Genomic DNA, 18,014 nt, shown 5'->3' on the forward strand with positions numbered 1-18,014 from the left:
CCAAGGAGTGCCTGGTGGATCCGAACTGCTGACCTTTTGGTTAGCAGCTGAACTCTTAAATACTTTGCCACCAGGGCTTCCTTAAGTATAAACAGGCCTTTTTGTTGTTGTTGCTTATATTTGTACTGCTTAGAGAAAACTCAAATTCTTCCAACGAGGCTGAATGTCATTAATATTTCAAATCCTTAAGCCTTCTTAAGGATGCTAGAATCAAATTCAAAAAGGAATTCCATGATATCTGCTGTTATCATGGATTTTCAGAAGTTTTCTTTAAAGTGCATTACAGAACCAGACTGCCACATCTTAGAATAGCTGGTAGGTTCGAACAACAGACCTTTTGATTAGCAGTGGGGTGCTTAACCACTGCACCACCAGGGCTCCTGTATTCTTTATAAAAGAAAGTGCATAGAAGTGATAAAGCTCACCTAGGTATGCTGTTATCCACCTTTCAGTGGCTACCTCTTTCTTGTCCAAAATCACCATCTCCTGTCTATCTCATGAGACTTGTCAATTATTGCCTCCTTCTTTCTCCGCTCCCCCCTCCAATTACATTCTGGGTTTACTTACTGGGCTTCTTTCACCTCCCTCATGTCTCCAATTTATTGTTACGTTCTCCATGATGTGTCGTTTGACCTGTCCCCTGTCCCCACCATGTTAAGTCAGCGTACTATCTACTCATGTACTTCTTGTAACACACAGTGTCCTCCCAGTTGCTGCTTTCATGATCTTCTTCAGTAGACTGTAGATTCTCTGTTCCCTGAGAGCTATGCTCATATCTGATATCTGGCTTTTTTACCGTTCAGTGCAATCCCTGACAAGGAGAAGGGCCTTAGTGAATGCTCATTGAATGAATAAAAGAACCCGCAAATAGATCCCAGTACCTGTTGAATAGTGAAAAGTATACTTGCTCCATAGCGAGAAATTCTAGATTTGAATCTAAATTTAATTGATCATAATTTTTTTTTCCATATAATATCCACAAAAACCTGTGGAATTCACTTCTAGAAATGCTAACAGTAAAGAAGAAAATTGCTAAATTCCACATGCTATGAGCTGGGTCCACTCACAGTAACAAGTTAGGCTCTTTGCTTTCCTTTCCATTCTTCATCCTGTAACTTTAACATGCAACTGATAGGAAGTCTATATAACAAATACAAGCTAATAACATAGTTCAAGATCCAGCTGATCAATGCCCATAAAATTATAGTATGTCAACCAACAACCAAACTCAGTGCAACTGCTTTTAGTTTGGAGTTGCCTACTTTTTTGTTGTTGTTGTTGTTCTCATGAGAAGGATGATAGAGGAAATGGGTTGTAACCAATGCTCCAGCCATTTTGTTTTATGTGAACTAGGAAAATTACAAACATTCGTGTAGTATATTATGGTTTCTTCCACCGTAGAGCCTCTCATCTAGTAGAGATTTGAGGCCCCCGTTGCTCATTATACGTAAATGTCCATTCTCCGTTACGTTGCATTTAGTTTTCCTGTGTCCATGAGTAGGTTCTAAGCTGAAGAAAAGGGCAGACCAGGCCTGGTGGAGTGTTAGCCAAGCTTATTGAAGGAAGAAAGTTCTACCAAGTAATCTGTCTTAGTTATTTAGTGCAGCCGTAACAGAAATATCACAAGTGGATGGCTTTAACAAACAGAATTTATTCTCTCACAATTTACGAGGCAAGAAGTCCAAATTCAGGTTGCAGCTCTAGGAGAAGGCTTTCTCTCTCTTTTGGCTCTGGAGGAAGGTCCTTGTCATCAATCTTCCCCTGGTCTAGGAGTTTCTCAGTTTAGAGACCCGGGTCCAAAGGACACACTCCGCTTCTGGTTCTTCTTGCTTGGTGATAGTGAGGCCTTCCTGTCTCTCTGCTTGCTTCTCTCTTTTATATCTCAAAACAGATTGTCTCGAGATACAATGCAATTCTATAGATTGTGCCTGTCTTATTAACATACCTGCCTCTAATCCTGCCTCATTAACATCACAGAGGTTAGGATTTATAACACATAGTATAATTACGGAAACTCTGGTGGTGTAGTGGTTAAGTGCTACGGCTGCTAACCAAGAGGTCGGCAGTTGAAATCTGCCAGGCGCTCCTTGGAAACTCTATGGGGCAGTTCTACTCTGTCCTATAGGGTCGCTATGACAGAAACATACGTACTGAAGAAAGTAACATACAGAAAAGTAACATACAGAAAAAAGGATGATTCATTTTAAGTTTACCCAGATACCTTTTTTTTATTTCTAACCAAACAACAACAACAAAAAAACCCACTGCCATCGAGTTGATTCCAACTCATAGCGACCCTATAGGGCGGAGTAGAGCTGCCCCATAGAGTTTCTGAGGAGTTCGTGGTGGATTTGAACGGCTCACCTTCTGGTTAGCAGCCGTAACTCTTAACCACTGTGCTACCAGGGTCTTTTATTTCTGTCAAATGCTTATTAATTGATAGTTGTAGCTTTTATTGAGGTGAATGCTTACTTGAATACACTGCAGCGTGATGAGATTTTTATGGAGTTAATAGTCTTCTGGGTTGTTTTCCCAACATATTGAAGGAATCAATTTCATTTTGTTTTTACAGTATTCAAGCTGTCCATCAACAATTTGAGAAGTCGATTTTCTTTTTTACGACATCAAATAACACTAAGTTTTATGGAGAGAAAATATGACCCCAGTTTATATTCCTTCCTTATAGTCTTCCAAGTGGTGTCTTTTACCTGGTACAGTGAAAGTATTGTTTTTGTGTGGCATTAAATGGAGTATCCTTCATATCAGTTTTCTTAGAACAGGTCTTTTTTTACTGGTTTATGACTAATGGTCATTCTAGCTATTGGATTACTACCTGTCTGTCTGTCCTGGGAGGAACCTTAGTTTTTATGTCTCTGCCTTAATTTTGTGTTAATAATGTCTTTTAAAAATTAACAGAAAAAACTATTTCACTGTTTGATTGATTTTATCCTTTACGACCTTAAATAACCAACCAATTTTATTTTTGCTCCAACTTTTTTCTTCTCTGTCTACTCTGTCTCCCTCCACTCTTCCCATTGCCATCATTTTGTGCTGCTAGGATGAAGTTTCACAAACCTTTGGTTTTTCCATTAACTTTGAAGTGTTATTTTTCATAAATCTTATATCTACTTTCTAAAGGCCACTCATTCATCATAACTAGATGATTAGAATAAGGGTATGGCAAGTACACACAAGAAATCTGCTTTTATAGATTTTTAAAATATGATATTATTGATTTTTAGAATAGAAAGGAATTTCAGAAATGAACCAGTTCAAGCCTCTTACTTGAACTAATACCTAGAAAAATTCAATGATTTGCTTAATGTCATACAGCTTGTATCCAGGTCATGTAGAACTAAACCAAGGCTTATACTTTTTCCAGTATATCGCAATGGTAGTATTTCTGTTCTTTGTTCTTTATTTAACATACCTACTAACCCTTATGAAACTTTCCATAATTACATACTTTGCTTCCATAATGTTCGATGATATTTTCTTCTTGATGTATCAACCAACTGAGAATAATAATCTTAACTTGAAGGTCTGTCATTTGCTACCAATGGACTGAGAATTTAACTTCCAGATATGGAAGAAACTTTGCCACCACTAAATCAGCTATCTATAATAACTTATTATTTAATACTTTGTTCATATCCAAGGTGTGGATCCTGGAGTCAGTTTTCAGGCTTTTCAACTCCATTTTTAGTTATTTTCCTCCCTGTGTAACTTCCAGTAAGTTGCTTACCCCTTTGAAGCATAGTTTTCTTCTCTGAAAAAGAGGAATAATAATAGTACCACCTTCATGGCATTGTTGTGAGGCTAAATGAAGGCGTATGTGAAGAACTTTGGGTAGTGCTTGGCACAATGTCAGCCTGTGGTAAATGTGAGCTGTCGTTGGTGCTCATATTGCCGACGTGCTTTGTTTTTTTTTTGTTATTTCTACCTGCATTTAATCACAGGTATTCAGACTCCCTTGATACATTGCGTGACCCTTTATTCCCAGTGTCATCATGCTCATCTTTTGTATAACCTTTAGCACCAGAATATAGATGAGGGTTAAGAGCACATAGCGTTGCTGTCAGAACAGGGCTGGTGTGGGGTGAGGGAAGGTGCGTGGACAGTGTGCTCCTGTCACCGTCAATGAAGGTGAATGTTTAGGTCTGTGCCTGGCAGGTGCTCTGTAATTTATCATCCGGTGTCCTATGCCAAAATGACAGAGACGGCACTCTGTGGGTCAGCTGAAATAGTAGAGCACATTCTCCTGTTGGTTTATAGCTTCTTAGGGTCAGTGAGGACTGAGGTTAATTCACCCAGGGAATCCGTGGACTGTGACATGAATTCCATCGGTTGTTCATAAATTATGAAAGAAATTCTAGGAACTGCTTTTGGGGTTTTAAAGCTCTGGGCCAGAAGGTTAATTACTTGCCTACAGTTCCAACCAACTTTCTGTGTTAATAGATACCGGCTGTGTTGGCCCTTCTGTTCTAGGCTTGCTTGCACACTGTCATTTGAATGTAGTAATAAATCATTGTCTTAGGAAACATTTAATTTTTTTGGGTAGATACTTGTGATCAGCTTAGAAATAAAGGATCAGTGTATTATAATTTGACTCTACTTAGATTTTAGCCACTGTTTCATTCTTCTCTACTGCTTTGTCTAAAGGAATTAATTCATACTTTTTAGACTGTTCAAAGTTATAAAAATGGTGAGTATAACAAATTATGAGTAATTATAGTAATTATAATTATAAACAAAAATAGACAAATTAATTATAAACATAAATGAAATTTCGAAGTATGTTTCTCACATTTTTTTTTATTATTATTATATATAAGAATTAGATGACCTCCAGATGTTGAATGGGAGTTTCTTTTACAATATTTTGTAAATGGTTTGTCATTACCATTACCAAAAACCAAACCCATTGCCATTGAGTCGATTCCGACTCACAGTGACCCTATAAGACAAAGTAGAACTGCCCCCTTAGCGTTTCCAGGGAGCAGCTAGTGGATTCGAACTGCCAACCTTTTGGTGAGCAGCCGTAGCACTTAAGCACTACACTACCAGGGTTTCCCTCATTATCATTAGGCTAAATCAAATGTTCTCTTTCCTGAGATAATCTAAAAGTTAGCCAAATAGTTGAGTGTAGAATCTCCATAGAAATAAATGATTTCCTCAGCATTACACTTTAAAAGCTTCAGGTTTTTCTCTAAAAAATGTATCAGGTTCATTTATAGACTGGTTGGCTCAAGCCAGAGGCATCTCAAGTAGGGAATTGTTTACCTTCTCTTCCTAGCAAAGTTTCTTCTTAGTCATAGGTAAAATTCTGAGCTGCGTGATTTTTGTTTGCTCAGTGTTGTTTTGACACTTCAGATAATTTCTGAGCACCGACCGCATCGATGGAGGTACCGTTTCTTCCCTCTTTTGTTCTGCTGTGCTCCTACCCAGTCAATTTTTGGGTTAATGAGAAGCATATATTAGCATCTTAAGAGAGAGACATTCATTTTGGCTATTATTAGTAGTATGATAATATAGTTTATTTTCTTTAAAAAAAAAAAAAAAAATCAAAGGCCCTAATTTTCTAGTGCAAAAATTATAGTGCTTGTGTCAGGGTTTGTCATGGGCTGGGAGACGGGGCACAGAGGGAAGAAAATGGCTTGACATGTGTTCTGGAACATAGTGTTAACAGCGATCACCAAGTAAGTTTATAATACACTCAAGAGACTCTGATAAGATGGCTCATTTAAAATATACTATCCTTCTTTGTGGAAACCCTGGTGGCGTATTGGTTAAGTGCTACAGTTGCCAACCAAAAGGTCTGCAGTTCAAATCCGCCAGGCGCTCCTTGGAAACTCTATGGGGTAGTTCTACTCTGTCCTATAGGGTTGCTATGAGTCGGAATCGACTCGACGGCACTTGGTTTGGTTTTTTTGGTTTTATCCTTTTTGTATCTGTATTTTTATCATTTCTTTTTTTTCTTAGTATGTTAGGATCTTCAAAAAGGGAAGTGGCCTAGGTAACAGTTTTCATCAGCTTTATTTCTACAGCTTTGTCTATGGGTAATTTACTAGATGATATTGGGTTGTTTTTTTTTTTTATTATTATTAATAGAGAAATCTTGGTGGCTTAGTGGTTAAGTGCTACTGCTGCTAACCAAAAGGTCGGCAGTTTGAATCCTTGGAAACTATATGGGGGCAGTTTTACTCTATCTTATAGGGTCACTATGAGTTGGAATGGACTCGAAGGCAATGGGTTATTATTAATAGACACACTTTCTTTTAGTTTAGGAAAGCTAAAGGAGATTTGTTTTCTTCCGATATGTGCTTTCTCCGGCCATTGCTACTGTTTTTTTTTCCCCACAAGAACAATCTCTCTGTGTATCATTGGTCTGCAATTCTGAGCTGTGCTTCAAGGCTGAGGAAGGTTTTATAGCTTCTCTAATTTTAGAGGAAAGAGTCATTTCTGAGTTTCTTGCTGCTCAGAGTTATGTACTCATGATTCTTCCTTGCTGGCACTATTTACAGGAAACCCCTCTGCGTGCAGGCATCTGCGGTTTAACCACTTAATCATTCCATGACCACTGTTCACCATCTATGCTTGTAAATACTGTATTAAATAAAACTTGTGCTGGAAATTCCTAAAAATGGGAAAGGTTTAGGTGAAAGGATTGATGATCTCCCTACCAAAGTCTGACTCCCTAATAGCGAAACCCAATCAATAATTAGGAATACTCGTACCTTACCTTAAATTGTCCCTTTTCTAATTACTAGACGTTTTCTAATTTCTCTTATCCTTTCCAATACTGCCCCTCATATTCTGTTTTGTTTGTTCTGTTTTTTTATTAGTAAAACTCAGTTTTTGTTTCACCTTCAATTAATTGATTTTTTTTTTTTTTATTTCAGACTTAATAGTTAGTGGGTATACTCCTTTTTTTTTTCCTTCTCCCAGGTTATACCTCACCTTGTTTGATTTTTCACATTTTCAGACATAAGGGAGAAATACTCTATCTACAAGTTTCTGTGGCAAGTGATGCATCTTATACAGGCTTACATTAAAAAAAAAAAAAAAAGGCTATTTGTTTTGATTCAGGTGGCAAAAGTATTTTGAGAAGTAAAGAACTCCTCACTCAGATACCTTTTGATCTTTACATTTTATTGCCCACTTCCTTGCAACAGTTAAGCTCTCTAAGCCTTTGAAAGTACAGTGTCTTTTAAATATCTGAGGTGTAAATGTCAAGTTCAAGTTTTTGTTGTCTTTCTTTTAAAGGTGATGTCCTTGGGTTAAACTTCTTTAGATCAAGTGAGATCCTTAGGGTTTGATTAATGGGAGCATTCCAAAAGAGTAACAATGTGGGGTTCACTGAGGTCAGTGGGTTTCATGCCTCTATTTGCTGCAGGAAAAAAAAAAAGCATTTCATTTCACAGAAAGGTGCCAGGAGTGAACTTGAGCTACTGCCATTTGTCAGTGTAGCCTTTCAGTCATCCCGGTGGTGTGCTTCTAATTTATTAGATGTTCCATAAGTTGAGGTGATTGGAATTAGGGAACGGGAAAATTGATTGGGTGGTCGTTTCACACTAATATTTTGGGGGGTTAATTTTCATTTAAAATGAGGAAGTGTGTTGTTTTGTAACAGTTTGCTTTGTCCACAAAAGAAAAATAAGTCCGTTCCCTGAAATTTGTGGAAAAGAAGCGTAAAATTCATCTAAAGATTTCCCATATAGTATACATACTTTTGGAAACCCTGGTGGTGTAGCGGTAAAGTGCTACGGCTGCTAACCAAGAGGGTGGCAGCTCAAATCCGCCAGGCGCGCCTTGGAAACTCTATGGGGCAGTTCTGCTCTGTCCTATAGGGTCGCTATGAGTCAGAATCGACTCGACGGCAGTGGGTTTGGTTTTTTTTTTTTATACATACTTTCAAGGAGCCTCGGTGGCGTAGAGGTTAAATGTTCGACAGCTAACTAAAAGATTGGGGTTTGAATCCACCAGCCCCTCCATAGGAGAAAGATGTGGCCGTCTGACTCCGTAAAGATGACAGCCTCGGAAACCCTGTGGGGCAATTCCTTCTATCGTGTAGGGTTGCTGTGAGTTGGAATTGACTCAACAGCAGTGAATTTGGATGGCAATGGGTTTTGGATACATACTTTTAAAACTCAACCATGTGGAATCATCTCAGAGCATTTTATATGAAACATACACTTTTGAGATTTGTTTTTTTTTTTTTTTTGTATGAAAGTGTTGCCATCTTCAAAACTCAGTTTGTCAGAAAAATCAAAGTGAAATATGGCTCCAAAACTTTATATCCATAAACATTATTTAAGTTGGATTCATTCACTGAAAATAAATAAGGGTTTGACTTTATTATGTCTTAAATTGCATTTTCTCTATGTGTACATCTTTAATCTTTTTTTCAGAATTATAAGTCTTTGAAATCCACATAGGATTTTTTTTTTTGCAGTAAATATGTATGTAACGAATAGTTTGCTGTTTTAGCATTCTTCACGTGTATAATTCAATAGCATTGATTATGTTTACCATGTTGTTCAACCATTACCACTCTGTGTTTTCACATTTTCCCATCACCTTTAATAGAATCTCAGTATCACCTAAGCAGTGAGTCCCTCCTTTCCCCTCCCTCCCACTCGCCCTTGGTGACCACTTATCAACTCTGGTCACGGTATACGTGCTTATCCTAGATATTTCATATAAGTTGATTCATACAATATTTGCTTCTTTGTGACTGCCTTATTTCACTCAGCATAATATTTTCAAGGCTTATCTATGTTGTAGCATGTATCAGAATTTAATTCCTCTTTATGGCTGAGTAATATTTCATTGCATGTATTAACCACATTTTGTTTATCTATTCATCTGTTGATGGACATTTAGGCTGTTTGTATCTTTTGACTATTGTGAGTAGTGTTGCAATGAATATTGGTATACAAACATGTGTTTGTTTTCCTGCTTTCAGTTGTTTTGGGTATATACCTAGGAGCGGAATTACTGAATTACGTGGAAATTCCATGTTTAACTTTTTGTGCAACCCACAAACTGTTTTCCGCAGTGGTTGGACCACTTTTTGCAATCCTACCAGTAATGAATGAAGATTCCAGTTTCTTCACATTCTTGCCAACACCTGTTGTATTCCATTTTGTAATCATAGCCATTTCAGTGGATATGAGTGGAATCTCATTGTGGTTTTTATCTGCATCTCCAAAAGGTAGGCAGTTCAGATTCACCAGCTGCTTCTCGGAAACCCTATGGAGCAGTTAGTCTCTGTCCTATAGGGTTGCAATGAGTTGGAATCAACTCAATAGCTATGGGTTTGGTTTGGAATGGCTAATGACATCTTTTCATGTCCTTTTGGCCATTTGTATTTCTTCTTTGGCAAGATGTCTGCTCAAGTCTTTTGCTTGTGTTTTGATCAGGTGATTTGTCTTTTTGTTGTCCTTTGACGGACAAAAGTGCTTTCATTTTGATGAGGTTGCAGTTATCTATTTTGCATTTTGTTGCTTGTTCTTTTGGTATAATACCTAAGAATCCATTGATAAAAACTAGACCTTGAAGCAATACTGTTAGGTTTTCTTACTGGATTTTATGGTTTTAGTTCTTACATTTAGGTCTTTGATCCATTCTGAGTTAGTTTTTGTGTACACTGTGAGGTATGGGCCCAGGTTCACCCTTTTGGATGTGTCAGTCAAGGTGTCCCAGTCCCATTTATTAAAGAGGCTATTATTTCCCCATTGAAGGGACTTAGCACCCTTATCAAAAATCAATTGACCATGGATATACCATCTTATTTCTGGACTCTCAATACTATTTCATTTACCTATCTGTCTGTCATTGTGCCCATACCAGACTGTTTTGATTACTGTAGCTTTGTAATATGTTTTGAGATCAGAAGTATGAATCCCCCTCTTTGTTCTTCCTTTTCAAGATTGTTTGGCTATTGGAGATCTCTTGCCTTGCCATATAAATTTGAGGATTGGCTTTGTCCTTTCTGTGAAGAAGGCTGTTGGGATTTTGATGAGTATTGCATTGAATCTATAGACTGTTTTGGGTAGTATTTTTGAAACATGCAAAATGACAAAATAAAAGTTAAAATTATTATTAAAATTCTTTATGAGAATTTTTTTAAAACAAAATATCTTTAAATGTATCTATACATTAAGTATTAGTCTGTCTTTCTCATTTATAAAATTTTCCAAAGTATAGGGCATATTGACTGTACATTTCCTAATCTTCAAGATTAATTTTGATTGTTGTTAACAAATCCATTGCATTCAGCGTGTTTAGTATCATGAACTAAAAATTGATCTCTGAGCCCTCTACTAGAGTGGTCAAGTTCATTTTTTCAATTAAATCCATATAAATACTAGATTAAATAAATCCATGGTATAGTCCATTTGAACATTCTCTGACATCTGTAATTTAGACAATGGCTTCTTAGTGCCTAAAGATTGAGAGACAGCTCCATGAAAAACATGCATGTATTATTGCCAATGATGCCTTAAAAATGTTTATATCAAGATTCAAGTGGTCTCCAAAATTTTTCTTTGTTAGTTTCATATTATGTATAGATCTTTATTAAAGGATTTGTGTCAAGATTTTGAACACTGAATTGGTCACAAAGCAAAAGATAGATATTCAATGGTATAAAAAAAATAGAGAGGCTTAAAAAAAACCATTGCCATCTCCTTTAATCATGAAGATGCATGCATGCTCGCCTAAACTCTCTTCACAAATTTTCTTAAGATGCTGTTTTAATATTAGTATGTTAATCCTTTGCTGAGGGCAGGAGTTCTTTTAATGTCTTTCATTAAAATTACATTTGGTTAAATAATGCTAACATCAATAAGTTCAAATCCTAATGGCATATGTTAGACTAGAACCCAATATTTTACTAATGTTTTTAGCCATAATGCCAGCGGGTGGCTGTCATCATAATGCTTTTTCTTTGTCAAAGACTCAAGCAAGTCACGGGGGCCAGGCTGGACCCTGGTAAGGTGCTCCATGTGGCATCCAGATGTCCCCTTTCGTTACCACTGACTGCCTTTGAAAGACCACCTCCAATTCTGGAGCTATTTTCCTAGCATTGCTCCCACATAGCGAATACTTTTAAGCCACTTCCATCTCAGGTGTGCCAGTAATGAGAATTTGGAGGTACTTATATCAAACCCAGTAATCTGAACTATTTCTAGTTCAAAGATGCAGAGATATGAAAAAGTGTGATTGAATAATGTTAAATTGGCCCCAAGAAACTGCATTCATCCAACCTGTTTGCCGATCCTAATGACCTCAGCTAAGTCTGGAGCCTCCCCACTCCCCAGCCCAGGGGTCTTTCTTAAACCTATTTTCCTGTTTTATTTTCTTCATATAATTTATCATTATCTGAAATTATCTGATGTGTTTCTTAACTTTTTCTTGTCTTTCTCATATTACTAGTAAAATTGAAGAGGCAGTGATTTTGTGAATCTATTCGCCACTGCATTCCCAAAGCCCAGGACAGTAACTAGAAGATGGTATGTGCTCCAAAAATATCTATTTCATGAATGAATAAATTAGCTTCATGCAGTATCCACTTTGTGGCACGTTTTAAAATCCACTCTAAACCAACCTTTTCTCTATGACAACATGTTTCTGTTTGTTCCTTGGAGTGTTCATAGAAAACGCAAGGGCATTTTAATATCATTCAGTGTCAGAACACAATTTAAAGAAACAGAGGGGAAGAACACATCTGTTTGCCATAATTAAATGGAAAATAGTTTGCTTTTATGTGCATTTCAATATTGTTTATTTTGCCATGCTTATTAAATCTGACTGTTGGTAGCTAAATCCCATAATGTAGTATGTGCTATTTGCCAATACCGTGTATCTCTTCTAAAATGTTGAAGATTAATACCTATAATCCACACTGCCCATTGTATAATGTAGTTCTCAGGGCACAGTTTAGTATTATCTCAGCATTTCTATTTACTTGGGAACTGCTTTCAGACACAGCACACATTTTTAGCCTGCCCCTCCCTTTTCTCCTGATGAGCTGGTAACTAAAAGAATGCTTGAATCGACCAGCCGAAGGATCTAGTTAAGGCTGACTGTTAGGAGAAGATTTTTTTTAAATAACTTTAAAAAGTCTAATCCATTTTACAGAAAATACTAGCCATGTTATTAGTTTATGTGATGGCATAGAGGTTAATATTGGGTTCGAATTCCGATTCCACTGTTTAATAGCTATGTCATCTTGAGTAAATTGCTTATTCTTTCTGTGTCTTAAGTTTCTTCATTTGTAGTCTAGGAATACTAATACCTACATCATAATGCTGTTACAAGAAATAAGATTGCTAATACATGTAAAGCGATCTGAACAGTCTAATTGGAGGCTCTATATGTTTTTCCTATTGTTGTTATTGTTATTCCCGTATAGATTGGTATTTAGCCACATTTTTAAAGCTAAATTTAAGATTAACTAATTTTCATGCTAGTCAGAATTTGAACACTGTGAACAGCCTAAGCAAAAAACAAAAAACAGTGGCTAAATATACCTGAGATATCAAAAATTAGTAGTTATTAGGACTTGAACCATATTGTACATCAGAGCCTATGTACTAAGAAAAAAGTTCTGTGTTGCTAGAGTTAATTCAAATTAAAGATTAGTCCACTAGGCGCTCCTTGGAAACTCTATGGGGCAGTTCTACTCTGTCCTGTAGGGTCGCTATGAGTCAGAATTGACTTGATGGCACTGGGTTTTCTGGGTTATTATATATACAAGGATAATTTTATATGTTGACAAAAAAAATTTCTAGAAAGATATTCTTCATAATAATTTGAACTAATGAAGAAAGGATTATATGTATAATCTGAAAATAACCTAAGAAGAATAACTTGTCTTCTTTAATATTCAATTTAAGAAAACGACATTGATAGTTATTAGCATGTTATTTGAATAGGTAACTGTCAGCTTCAGATCATGTGGGACAGCAGATGGCTTTGTTTTTGAACTCTAAGAAAGTCAGGGTTGCCCTGAACAAGCTTCAACCAAAAGGGTAGAGAGCGTAGCAGTTTAATGTAGAGTGTCTAGTCTGATTTGCAAACTGCACATTCTACTTGTCAAATAAATTCCATCAGTCAAAGCCATTTACCTAGTGATGTTCTTTAAAACTGCAGTTATATTCTGGGATTGTAGAATAAAACAGTAAAGTTGAACTTATTCAAATTTTCTAAACGTATCAACCCATTAGCCACTGGGTCTCAGGGTTAGAGTGGGGATAGGTAGAAATACCAATTCTTTTTCTTCCAGAGGTAGCAATTTCTCTTCTGAGCAGTCTAGGTAGGCTTCATGGGCAGCAGATGGACATCAGTGATAATAACAATAATTGTCATTATTATGAGTAGAGTGACCATGTATTTTTATTGTCCCAATTGGGACACTTTTTAAAATGAACCTATTGCTATCGAGTCAATTCTAACTCATAGCGACCCAATAGGACAGAGTAGAGCTGCCCCATAGGGTTTCCAAGGATTGGCTGGTGGATTTGAACTGCCAACTTTTTGGTTGGCAGCCTGAGCTATTAACCACTGTGCCATCAGGGCTCAAGTGAAAGGGTGCTGTTAATTGTTCTGGGGTAACTGGCATAAACAGACTGCCTTAGGCAAACCCGAATATATGGTCACTGTGTCTATAAAAGATAGGCATATTTTATTCCATTTTTCGGAGGTTCGGTGAGGGTGAATAATTTTTCCAGAGTTACAGCTAGAAAGAAGATAAGAAGACAGATTATACAAAAAAAAAAAAAAAAGGAGGAAAGGCTATAGTTTCAAAAGAAGTTAACCTTTTCACATCTAATAGGTGAAATTTTTGCATTATGACACTAGGTAAAATATGGAATGAATTTGTTATGCTCTCCTGTCTAAGATATCTTAGTATTCTTTAATTATATCTCTTTGCTTAACAAATTTTAGCTATTATGAAAGAAAATACTAACCTCTTATATTAGTCTTAATCAACATATAATTACCTGATGGCTATAAGTCTTCGATTTTGTTTGGTGATTATTCTATTGTTATTTTGGGAGCAAGACCACACATAAAGAAATGTGATACAAAGAGAATAGCTGTGAATATTAAAGTATCTTATGCTTGCTAGAAAAATTCTGTTAACTTTTTTTAAGGGTAAATAATTTACTATATTTTTATCATGCCTTCTCCATAATTGGAAACTGGGGGGGTGTAGTGGTTAACAGCTATGACTGCCAACCAAAATGTCGGCAGTTTGAATTCACCAGGTGCTCCTTGGCAATCCTATGGGGCAGTTCTGCTCTGTCCTGTGGGGTTGCTATCAGTCAGAATTGACTCGACGGCAACGGGTTTGGTGTTTTTTTTTTTTACTTTCTCCATAATCTAGATTTCATTTGTTGATTGATTCGATTGTCAACATGTAAGTAAGAAGATAATATTTTAGCGTCCCTTATCATTTATTACGAATGTAGAACACATGTGCTTTTAAAATTTAAGAAATTGCCTTGCTTTTGATACTTTGTGAGGAAGAAAATAAAAATCATTTGTAATTTTATGATATAGGAGTTAGCACCATTCACACTTTGCTCTATTTCCCTCCCATCAGTTTTCTTTGTGCATGATGAAAGGTAAAATGATTAAGAATTCAATAAATGATAGTTCCCGCTACTACACCTACTGCTGCTGCTGCTGCTGTTACTACTACTGTCGTTCTTACGTTCGTCATCATCATCATCAAGGAGAAGAATTCTGAGAAGACCTGGGATGGCTCTGAAGTTTCTGGTTTAATAACTGGATGAATGTGGTACAACTGATCAGAACCTGATATATGGGATACACAGGGGCAAAGGATGAAGATCATGGACCCAGAATAATGCATCCTGAATTCGAGTTATCTGTGAAACATCCAAATGAAGGTGCTTGGTGGGCAAGTGGATATCTAGAGACTAGGGCTCCACAAAGAGACTTGGAATTAAGATTAAACGCATTTTACCAATTTAGGGTTAAAATAAGATTACAATTTCATAAATAGTCAAATAATTGGGCTCTAAGCCTTTATCCTAACTATAAATATGAAAAGCAATGTCTTCTGAGGGTCAAGACTATGATAAGCTTAGAAAATCAGTGTCAGCTTACCTAGTCTGAAGATTGATTTTTCTTCACAAAAGAAAAAAAAGAAGAAATTACTGAGTCTGAATAATGTTATTACAAAAATTTAAAAAAATATTATTTATTTATTTTTTTGTAATTACAGGGACCTATTTTTGTGCCATCATTATTACTTTTAGTTGTTTTTACCCCCATTTTAGATTTTGCCACTATTAACACTGCTCGGTCCAAAAGTAGAGTCCAGGGTCCTACTCTTCAAGCTGAGAAGACGTCATCCTGCTGAGGACTCTGCTGCAGCCACTTCCACACGACGTCACTGGTGAACCCAGAATTCAGCTGAGCAGTACAAGGTCCCGTGTATTACTGGAGGCCTTGGTCTTTTTTGGGAAGCAGTGTTAGGGGCTGGGGAGAGGCCAGGGAAGGTGGCGATGAGGTGATCATCAGATGGAGCGAAAAGGAGGTCATCGTTGACCTGAGAAGAAAATTCACTGGAATAACCAGAGTGATACCCAGAGGAAACTAGAGTAAGATTCAACTGGACTCGAGAGGGAAGAGGAAGAGCATACACCGCTCGTCAAAAGGCAGGGCTCTGAAGGGAATCAAAGACAGCTGGAAGTTTTACATTTGCTGAAGAAAAATATTTTATCGTAATCATCCTTGTTCGCAATCAAGGTCAGCATCCTGCTGTGTAAGTACATTGATAAATGGAACAAGAAATGAATTTGTAGTTTTGAGTTCCTGTCCATTCCAAGGAGCCCTGGTGCCACAGTGGTTAAGAACTACAGGTGCTAACAAAAGGTTAGCAGTTTGAATCCACCAGCTGCTCCCTGGAAACATTATGGGGCAGGTCTACTCTGTCCTATAGGGTCACTATGAGTCAGAATTGACTCAACAGCAATGGGTTTGTTTTTTTTTTTTTTTTTTGGTCTATTCTAAGTGATTAGGCTTTGACTTGAGGACACCTTCAGATTCCACTTGAAGAGTAAATTTTGTCACGTTTTTGTGATTCACAGTAGAATTTTTTTAAAAATGTGATGCATGTATGAGTAGCTCTCTTGTTTTAAAAAAGATGGCTATTTTCTAAACTCTTAACCTCTAGGTGAGAGACATCCAGCTGTATGAGAAAGTATGGATCAGTTATTATTTAAACTACCAGTGATTCTGTTTAAAATGCACCAATTTTATGAAATCGTTTTGGAATGCATTGGCCTATCTGAAACCTTATGTGAAATCTTAAAAAAAAAAAAAAAAAATCAATAAACCAGTTAAATTATAGGGTTGTTATGAGTTGGAATTGACTTGACAGCACATAGCAACAGCAATAACATTTAGAGTGCCACCAGCTGTCTATCAGTTTGTTGTACTGTGGTGACTCACGTGTTGCTATGATCCTGTATTTCAAATACCATCAGGATCACCCATGGTGGATAGATTTCAGCAGAGCTTCCAGACTAAGACAGACTAGGAAGAAAAATCTAGTGATCTACTTTAAAAAAAAATAACCAATAAAAACCCTATGGATCACAACAGAATACTGTCCAATATGGTGCTGGAAGATGAGCCCCCTAGGTTGGAAGGCGCAGCAATGGACTTGACCATTCCAGCGATCATCGTATCATGTGGATGACACACAACCAGGCAACGTTTTGTTCTCTTGTGCTTGGGGTCACCTTGAGTCAGAGCTGACTTAACAGCAACTAATAACAACGACAACAAAATGAGAATACAGTGACAGAATAAACTGATAAATATAAAACATTTTAAACAAATTCTTAAAACTAGGAAATTTAACTTGGGCTCAAGTGTTAAAAAGGAATATACAGGAAACCCGTTGGTGAGTGTTGTTTATTTCCTAGTATTGAAAGTGCTCTGGGCTCAGCTCCCTCTGGACAGGGAGGAAGGCTGCAGTCGTTCCCTCCTTCACTGCCCCTTGTTGGTATCTCAGCTGTGCCCTGGAGCATCTTCTTGACAGTAGTGCATAGGCATTGTGGGTAGCAGCCACGTGGGTCAGCACGATCTGAGTGTGTGAGGATGATGGCACAGTACTTGCTTTGCTACTTTGCTACTTTATGTTCTTCTGACACAGAGGCTTTCTTTGTTTGTAGGTGAGCGTCCCTATCAATGTCCTTACTGCGAAAAAGGATTCAGTAAAAATGATGGACTGAAGATGCACATTCGCACACACACCAGGGTGAGATTATTATCTTTTCATTAGTACGGATCATAAAAACCACATGTATTTGAAAAATATATTAGGCTTTACATGCAAAAATAAATGTGATTCATTCAAAATTATGTGTTGATATTTGTAATGGACACTTGAGGGTTTTTTTTAAAGATAAAATAATGAAAAAAAAACAAACTCAAATTGAGTGCACGGTCTTTGAATTGTGAATCAATTTTCAGGAGTTATAAGTGATAAACTGCCAGATAACTAGATCTTAACAGTTAATACTAGAAAATATAAAGATGTTGCTTTGCAGAACGTTCTCCAGTAATAGGAACATCCTTGAATAAAGGTGAATCTGTCGGCATTATGCCATTGAGCAATACATATGCACAAGTATATTTTCAAGAAAGACATTACAAATAATTTAAATTACAGAGAGGTGGCAGACAAGTGTAGCTCAGTGCTTAGGACATGCCTAGTCCTGTGTTTGGTTCTTTTGTGAACACACCCTTTGTTCCTCTGCTGTCAGTCTTATGTATGGCTTTTCCAATTTAAGCATCTGCCTCATATGCTGTTTAAAAATGTGAGGAGCTCACCTTCCATCCAAATGCATTTCTTAGCACGCTATTCAGTTTAGGGCACAATTAGGCACTTACTTTATATGAACCTCCCACTTTGAATTTTGCATTATACTAATGACTATTTTTTATTTTACTCTATATAT

The 18,014-nt window shown here is 36.9% G+C and overlaps 1 protein-coding gene across 2 annotated transcripts in view; it reads left to right on the top strand.

Annotated features, from left to right (window-relative positions):
- The window catches only part of PRDM5 (PR/SET domain 5), a 290,703-nt gene that overhangs the window by 205,646 nt on the left and 67,043 nt on the right, over window positions 1-18,014 (top strand). Inside the window, exons 13-14 of one of the 2 annotated variants that reach the window (XR_775716.3) lie at window positions 11,443-11,519; window positions 17,226-17,311. Coding sequence is in view for 1 of the 2 variants with exons in the window: in XM_010590528.3 (XP_010588830.1) it covers window positions 17,226-17,311 (86 nt within the window). In the remaining variant the exon portion in view is untranslated. Of the gene's footprint in view, window positions 1-11,442; window positions 11,520-17,225; window positions 17,312-18,014 lie in introns of those variants that run through there. The other variant, XM_010590528.3, reaches the window with a different exon arrangement.

The sequence above is a fragment of the Loxodonta africana genome, chromosome 5, assembly GCF_030014295.1.
Source record: "Loxodonta africana isolate mLoxAfr1 chromosome 5, mLoxAfr1.hap2, whole genome shotgun sequence".
In the NCBI taxonomy this organism is placed as follows: Eukaryota; Metazoa; Chordata; class Mammalia; order Proboscidea; family Elephantidae; genus Loxodonta; species Loxodonta africana.